At 40.8% G+C, this 8,584-nt stretch overlaps 1 protein-coding gene and 1 pseudogene across 1 annotated transcript in view; both read left to right on the top strand.

Moving 5' to 3' along the window:
- Positions 1-3,040, top strand: part of IQCK (IQ motif containing K) — a 47,744-nt gene extending 44,704 nt beyond the window's left edge. Inside the window, exons 6-7 of the mRNA XM_014446993.2 lie at positions 1,546-1,630; positions 2,748-3,040. Coding sequence (XP_014302479.1) covers positions 1,546-1,630; positions 2,748-2,825 — 163 coding nt within the window. The 3' untranslated portion in view covers positions 2,826-3,040. The remainder of the gene's footprint in view (positions 1-1,545; positions 1,631-2,747) is intronic.
- Positions 2,878-3,682, top strand: LOC111823661 (annotated as a pseudogene).
- The last annotated feature ends 4,902 nt before the right edge of the window (positions 3,683-8,584 follow it).

The following is an 8,584-nucleotide window of genomic DNA, read 5'->3' as shown; positions in this document are numbered from 1 at the left end:
GGGAGCAAGCCGTGGAGAAGCAAGCAGGGTGGCAGAGGAGGAAGGGAAGCAAGTGGGGTGGCGGAGGCGGGAGCGAAGTCTGCCTCGGTGGGTTTCACTCCCTTCTCTGCTTCGCTTCAGCTGCAGGAAGCCCTATTCTTGCGGGAATCTTCCTGCAACGGGCCTCTAGTATACACAGAAAAGCCTAAGGGACCATTAAGAACTAATGACTGCTCGATCAATTGCTATGATGCGCACTGACCACCAGGGGGCAGACGCTCAATGCAGGAGCTGTCCCCTAGTGGTCAGTGCGCTCCCACAGCCAACCTCCCACAGCCAGCCAACTTCCCCTGGTCCCTCCCCAAATCCAGCAGGCCCCAGCTGGCCCGGCCCCAATCAGGACTGGGCAAGATGGCCCTGATAGGCCCTGATTGCTGGCCCAGGCCTAGGGACCCCACCCATGCATGAATTTCATGCACTAAGCCTCTAAGCCAGTGATGGTGAACCTTTTGAGTTCGGCATGTCAGCATTTTGAAAGACCCTAACTTAACTCTGGTGCCGTGTCACATATAGAAATTTTTTGATATTTGCAACCATAGTAAAACAAAGATTTATATTTTTGATATTTATTTTATATATTTAAATGCCATTTAACAAAAATCAACCAAAAAAATGAGTTCGCGTGTCACCTCTGACACGCGTGTCATAGGTTCGCCATCACTGCAGGCCAAACTAGTTAGGGCTCTAGTATCTTAATAAGCAATGAAAAGTCTCAAGTGTTGAGTCAGTTGACAGTATCTGCTATTGGATTTTTCAGATTGGGGTGTGATTCTTGATCATAAGTCCCATATTTAAAAACCATGGCTGCCCAGGTGGCATGGTTCAGTGGTTGAGTGTTGACCTATGAATGAGGAGGTCATGGTTCAGTTGCCAATCAGGGCACATGCTCAGGCTGCAATCTCGATCAGGGGGGCATGCAGGAGGGAGCCGATCAATGATTCTCTCTCATCATTGATATTTTTCTCTCTCTCCCTCTCCCTTCCTGTCTGAAATTAATAAAAATATTTTTAAAAAGATGTAGTAGAAATTACATATATTCTTGAATTTATGCCACATTAAACTGGAATATACACTGGTCAGAGATAAATTCCAACATTTTGCTTTTAGGAAATAGGTTCCTTAATTTCCCTTCTATAGAAAGTTAGGGGAAGAGCCCTTTATTATGTGTCAGTCACAATGCAGTGTGTGAAGGCCCTTCTGTTCTGTCTTGGGCTCTGTCTCCATGGACTCATGTCAATAACGTGTGTTGCGCCTTCAGGACAAATCTGCACCTTCACCAACCTCAGTCCTACGAAACAGAGCAGGCTAGCAGTGGTTTAAGATTATGCTGGTTGAGATAAAAAACATGCTAATTCAAGTCTAAGCTTTTCTATCAGAAGTGACATGTTGCTTTCTAAGAAGGTGAATGGATGAGGCACTTGCTCAGTGAGGCCACTATACTGTCAAAGGCCTTGCTGAAGCGGAAGGATGTTCTCATGGGCACATGGCCCTCTTCTTGCTTTCCAGCCCGCGGCCGCCCATCCCACTGTCCCTGCTGCTGACCGAAGAGGAGGCGGCACTGAGCATCCAGTCCTTCTGGAGAGCCTACCTGGTGAGTCCTGGCCGCAGGGGCTTGCGGGTGCTGGGCTTTCCTGGCACGAGGGCCCCTGGGGAAGAGACAAATTGGAAACAGGATATAGTTGACAGCCAGACCTCAGAAATAGGGTTCTCTGTAAATACTTCTCACGAGGAATTTAGAATTTTTACCAAAACTTATTTAGCAATTATCATTAAAAGTACCCTCCAATCTTTTAAAGTTGGGTTGACTGGCAAATGTTACCTAACAAATAATATTACATCCCTGGCCAGGTGGCTCTGCTGTTTGGAGCATTGTCCCTTATGCCAAAAGGTTGCAGGCTCAGTTCCCGGTCTGGGCGCACACATACCTAGGTTGCAGGTTCATTCCTGGGCCAGGTGCAACTGATCAACTTTTCTCTCTCACATCAGTGTTTCTCTCTTTTTAAAATCAAATTAAAAAATCAATAAAAACAAATCCTCAGGTGAGGATTAAAAAAATAATCTATAATAATAAAAGCATAATATGCTAATTAGAGCGGACGACCTTCCGGATGAAACTGGGTCCTGGGTGCCAGAGGGAAGCCGGTGCCGGCAGCTGGGGGAAGGATGTCCTACTCTTGCATGAATTTTGTGTATTAGGTCTCTAGTATTACATACAGACAGGCAGCAATACATGTTCATTTTAGAAAAAAATTAGGAAATCCAGATAATTCATATAAAGCAAATAAAAAAGTAAAACTTTTGAGTCACAGATAACTCTGTCACCAAAAGATTATCATTGTTGCCCTAGCCAGTTTGGCTCAGTGGATAGAGCATTGGCCTGTAGACTGAAGGGTCCCGGGTTCTATTCCGGCCAAGGGCACATTCCCAGGTTTCGGGCTCAATCCCCAGTAGGGAGCGTGCAGGAGGCAGCCGATCCATGATTCTCTCTCATCATTAGTATTTCTCTCTTTCTCTCCCTCTCCTTTCCTCTCTGAAATCAATAAAATATTTTTTTAAAAAAGATTATCATTGTTGACATTTTGGTGTAAACATTTCCAAATCTTAAAAATCTTAACACATAGGATAACATATAAATACCTAACATACAGAAAGTAACCTTTTCTTTTAAAACTCATCTTTCTAACCACTTGTCTATTGGTTGTTTCCAGTTTACCGTTATTATAATGTATGCTGCAATGCATATCTTTGTGCAGCCATTTTTGCACATTGTCAGCTTGTTTACCTAGAAGGAATTCTAGAACTGAAATTTCCTCGTCAAAGCTCCTGATCCGGATTGTCATGTGGCCCTTCAGGAAGGAAGTACTTTTTAAAATTCTTACCAAATACAAATGAGAATATAGCTCATGCCAAGAAGTGTACAACGTCTTTGATTAGTTGGCACTTAGAGTGTCGATGTTAAGAAGCTCCTAGGCGCGCGGACGGGAAGGCGGGAGAGGAGAAGCCGCAGCGAGCTGGAGCCGCCAGAGGACCTGAAGAAGAAGCAGAAAAACCTGTGAAAACTAAGACTGTTCCTTCCAGTAATGGAGGGGAAAGTTCTAGTCGCAGCGCTGAGAAGCGATCAGCTGAGAAGCTGCAGACCTCCCAACAAAGCCTACAAAGATCTCCAAGTTTGGATTTGCCATAGGTAGTCAGACGACAAAGAAAGCCTCCGCCATATCCATCAAACTTGGATCAAGTAAACCTAAAGAAACTGTTCCAACTCTTGCTCCAAAAACCCTTTCAGTAGCAGCAGATTTTAATGAAGATGAAGATAGCGAACCAGAGGAAATGCCTCCAGAAGCAAAGATGAGGATGAAGAATATTGGAAGGGATACACCAACATCAGCAAGACCAAACTCCTTTAATAAAGGAAAGCATGGGTTTTCTGATAACCAGAAGCTATGGGAGCGAAATATAAAATCTCATCTTGGAAATGTCCATGACCAAGACAATTAAATAATATGTTTTGAATTTGGGGTACGGGGTGGGTGTAAAGTTAAAAGGAACAGTTTCCTTTTTAAAGAATGATATAAGACTATCTTGGGAGCCGACTTTTTTTTTTTTAAGATTGAGTGGTACACTAATAAATGAGAGTTTGAAATTAGACGTAATTTATGTTTTATATACAGATTTCAAGACATTTGCTAATTCTCTAGTTTCATGTAATTAGTTTCCAAAGGTTACAGATAATTTTAAAAAAATCAGAAATGGTACCTTTCTAAGAATTGCATATTTTTTTTAGACACAACTATCTAACACATTAAGAGGGAAGCAAAAAATTTATTGTCTGTTTAAACTGCAAGCAATTACTCTAACTGAACTCCCTTATTAACCTAAACTTTCTGTCTCCCAGGAACAGCCTTATAAAGAGGGAGTATTGTATTGGGAGGAAAATGTTACTGGAGTATTGACTGAAAGTGAATTGGATAAAATTAAAATGTTGCTTTTTTTCCTAATGGGCATTTGTTTTGTTTCAAGTCAAACTAGATATTGCATTTCTATCAGTGGATACAGAGGCTTAGATCTTTAAAAGAAAAATTTTTTAATTTTATGTCAACAGTTGAGTATTTGATATAGCCCACCTCACCTTAATGGGTCTTGTCTGCCTTCATTAGTCTACAAAGAACAACTGTTTGCTACCAAAGTAAATCAGTATTTTGAATGTGCTTCTCTTGGTTTTTGTTATTAGCTTACTTCCTGTAAGCATTTCCACCAGACTTGAGGCAAGTCATAGGAAGCTGTTTCTTTTAAAATACAAACCATCACCAAAAAGTTTAAATGTACATAATACTTAAATATTTGGCTGTTTTTATTTTTTAAAATGTAACAGACAGCAAAAAAGCAACATAGTGTCAAGATGGAAAATGAGAAAGATGCACTTTCTGTAATTGTCATACCATTTAAGTTACTAATTTGTGAATTCCATTTTGATTTGTACTTAACTACAGGAATCCTTATTTAATACAATAAAATGGTTTATTTTAAGTGTATGCATATTAACCAATGGCCTCTCAAAAGCACATTTTCAATATTGAAAATAGAAGGAAAGAAAATGCATCTTTAAACATTTTATGGAATCTTTGACCACATATACTTTGTTAGAGCTATGTGTTACACTGACATCAGCAACTTCACTGTTCTACTTTGTGTTCCTTTTTATGAAACAACTAGTAGCCCGGTGCACGAAGTACGTGCACATTAAAAGGGAATTAATTGCTCTAACCGGTTTGGCTCAGTGGATAGAGCATCGGTCTTTGGACTCAAAGGTCCCGGGTTCGATTCCGGTCAAGGGCATGTACCTTGGTTCCGGGCACATCCCCAGTGGGGAGTGTGCAGGAGGCAGCTGATCAATGTTTCTCTCTCATTGATGTTTCTAACTCTATCCTTCTCCCTTCCTCTCTGTAAAAAAATCAATAAAATATATATTTTTTAAGAAAGGTAATTAATTAGCAAAGATATTTTAATATTGCTATTTGCCCTTTCTCTATAATAGAAGGGTGAGAGATGAAAGGAAATTAGTAAAATGTATATGAAAATAATATATAAATTTATTAATAAATAAGCAGTAACAAAAGGCTATAACAACAGAGGCATGATATAAAAATGACAAAAACATGATATGAAAACAACAGAAACATGATATGAAAACAAAAACATGATATAAAAACAAAAGTGATGCAAACTATGACTGATAAAGTGATTAAACTTATTCTAATATCTCCCTGTACACCACATTAAGAGTGAAAACACTTTCAGAGTGCTTGACTAATTTCCCTTGTGATGAAGTATTTAGAACTTTAACTGTAATGTCACATGCTCTTCAAACTCGAGAGAAAGCAACATATAACTGACCATGTGCGAAAATGGGTTCAGGTAGGAATATGCCTACTCTGTCCAGAGCAGCAGTTCTCAACATGTGGGTCGCGACCCCTTTGTCGGTCGAACGACCCTTTCACAGGGGTCGCCTAAGACCATCCTGCATATCAGATATTTACATTACGATTCATAACAGTAGCAACATTACAGTATGAAGTAGCAACGAAAATAATTTTATGGTTGGGGGTCACAACATGAGGAACTGTATTTAAAGGGCCAGAAGGTTGAGAACCACTGGTCTAGAGTTTGTCCTTGTGATTTATTAATAGTCATCACAAATGCTGGCATCATGGGAAACCGTTGTCGAATCAATTTAAATGGGAGGCCAGTGTCAGATGGGGAGAAATTGATTCTTGGAATCAGAACAACCTCTCCCTCTGCAGATCCTGTTAATACTTCAGCTTCAATAATGTTAGGTCGTAATCTTTTGATAATAAATCTGATACCATTACAAAGACCCCATTTACTATTGAGATTTCTCAATAGCATGATGATTGCACCCACTTTCAATTTTAATTTAATTTAGGACACCGCATCCCCGAAGGAGTAATACTATTAAGAAATTCGATGGGAAAAATTTCCTTTTCAGCATCATCTGTGGAATCAATGGAATTATCACTCAAATATGTGTGAAAATCTCCATCTAGTATATCCAATATTTCTTCATTTAATTTTTGAACATGCTCATTTTTGGACAAAGAATTGCACATTTAGATATATTTTTAATATTATCTATAGATATAGTATTTCCAAAGGTAGCTTCAATAATAGATCCCATTACAAATCATTTTACTTCCACACTCCGCTCAGAGGGCAGGTTCCTGCCTGAAACCTCAACCTCCAGGAAACAGCTGGGGGAGGGCGCAGCCGTTTCCAAGATGACCCCTGCAGGACTGACTTCCTTCCGGTTGGTCGCGGTTCTGGCCGTGATGTTACACCCAAGGTTTTTATATAAGTAGATAAGAAAAATGCAATAAAACAGTAATGTTCAGGTTTTGTTTCTTTAAAATAGCAAAGCCCTTTCTTCAAACCAAATCCCACTGAGAAGCCTGGTATGTAACCAGTATGTAACCACAGAAGCGGCTGTTCTGTCCCTGCTTCTTCCCGGCTGTAAAACACCCCTGCCCTCCTACACACACACACACACACACACACACACGCACGCACACACACACATGCACACACACACACACGCAGGGCCTGTGTTAGGGACACAAAATGAAAATCATAGCCTGAAAGACAGATGAATTCAACTCACCACACCAACAAACACTGCCACATAAAAAGATTGCCGAGGGGCTCAGACTTAACTGTGGCTATAGCACTGTCGTCCTACCACAGTTAGAAGTGTCCCTGAGGCACTGTGTAAAAGGGCAGGCTATTAAAGCCGAACGTCTCAGTGATAAAATGTCACTGAGGGGGGCCACAGGAGGTGGAAAGTCCTAAGTTGTCACTAGAAGGAAAAGATTTCTGATGTACGGGATGCTTTGGAAGGTTCTGTGGATAAGAGGGATTTGATCTCAGCCTTAAAAGAAAGGGTTATCAGTTGGGACCAAGAAGCTATCCAAGGAAGAGGAAATGCCATATATATTTATTTAAACACTAGAGGCCCGATGCACAAAATTTGTGCAAGAGTAGGCCTTCCTTCCCCCAGCTGCCGGCACCGGATTCCCTCACAGACCCTGCTTCCTCAGGAAGGTCGTCTGGAAGGATTTCCTGTCTAATTAGCATATTACAGTTTTATTATTATAGATACTGTAGCCCTAGTCAGTTTTGCTCAGTGTTTACAGTGTTGGCCCGTGGACTGAAGGGTCACAGGTTCAGTTCCAGTCAAGAACACGTACCTCGGTTGCAGGCTCAATCTCTGGCCCTGGTCTGGGTGCGAGAGGGAGGCAACCAATCGATGTTTCTCTGTCTCTGTCTCTCCTCCTCCCTTCTACTCTCTCTAAAAATCAATGGGAAAATATCCTGAGTGAGGATTAACAAAAAAAATCAACAACAAAAAACATATTTTATATTTTCTTTTTTTAACTTTATTTTTATTGTTGACAATATTACGGAAGTCCCCATCCCCCCTCCTTTGCTCACCTCCACCCAGCCCCGCACTCTCTGCCCTGGCCCTCCCCACACTGTTGTCTGAGCCCATGGGCTATGTTCTTTGACTAATCTCTTCACCTTCTTTCATCCAGCTCCCCACTCCCCTCTGACAGCTGTCAGTCTGTTCCATGTATCCATGCCTCTAGTTCTATATTGTTCATTAGTTTATTATATCATTAGATTCCATATATAAGCGAGACTATATGGAATTTGTCTTTCTCTTGGCATATTTCACTTAGCTTAATACTCTCCAGGTCCATCCATGCTGTTGCAAAGGGTAAGAGATCCTTCTTATTTACAGCTGCATAATATTCCATGGTGTAAATGTACCACGACTTTTTAAAAATTTTTGTATTTAATGATTTTAAAGAGAGAGAGGGAGGGAGGGAGGGAGAGAGGGAGAGAGAGAGAGAGAGAGAGAGAGAGAAACATTGATGTATGAGAGGAACATACCTAGGTATGTGCCCTGACCGAGAATCAAACCAACCAGTTTTTGGTGTATGGGAGGATGCGCAACCAACTGAGCCACACTAGCCAGTGTTACCACATCTTTTTTATCCACTCCTCTATTGATGGGCTGTTTCCAGATCTTGGCTATTGCAAATAACACTGTTATGAACATAGGGGTGCATATATTTTTTCAAATTGGTATTTCGAGATTCTTAGGATATATTCCCAGAAGTGGGATTGCTGGGTCAAAATGCAGTTCCATTTCTAATTTTTTTGAGATAAGTCTACACTGTTTTCCACAGGCTGCACCAGTCTGCATTCCCACCAGCAGTGCACGAGGGCTCCCTTTTCTTCACCAGCACTGTTGTTTGTTGATGGTAGCCATTCTGGCAGGTGTGAGGTGATATTTCATTGTGGTTTTAATTTGCATCTCCCTACAATGGGTTTCCTTTTGTTGATGGTTTCTTTTGCTGTGCAGAAGCTTTTTAGTTTGATGTAGCCCTATTTGTTTATTTTTTCCTTGAATTTATTCTTGTATATAGAGTAAGTTGGTGATCTAGTTTCATTTTTTTGCATGTGCCTA

This window comes from Myotis lucifugus, unplaced genomic scaffold (assembly GCF_000147115.1).
Source record: "Myotis lucifugus unplaced genomic scaffold, Myoluc2.0 scaffold_598, whole genome shotgun sequence".
In the NCBI taxonomy this organism is placed as follows: domain Eukaryota; kingdom Metazoa; phylum Chordata; class Mammalia; order Chiroptera; family Vespertilionidae; genus Myotis; species Myotis lucifugus.
The sequence above is the reverse complement of the archived record's forward strand: the minus strand, read 5'-3'. Positions and strand labels throughout refer to the sequence as shown.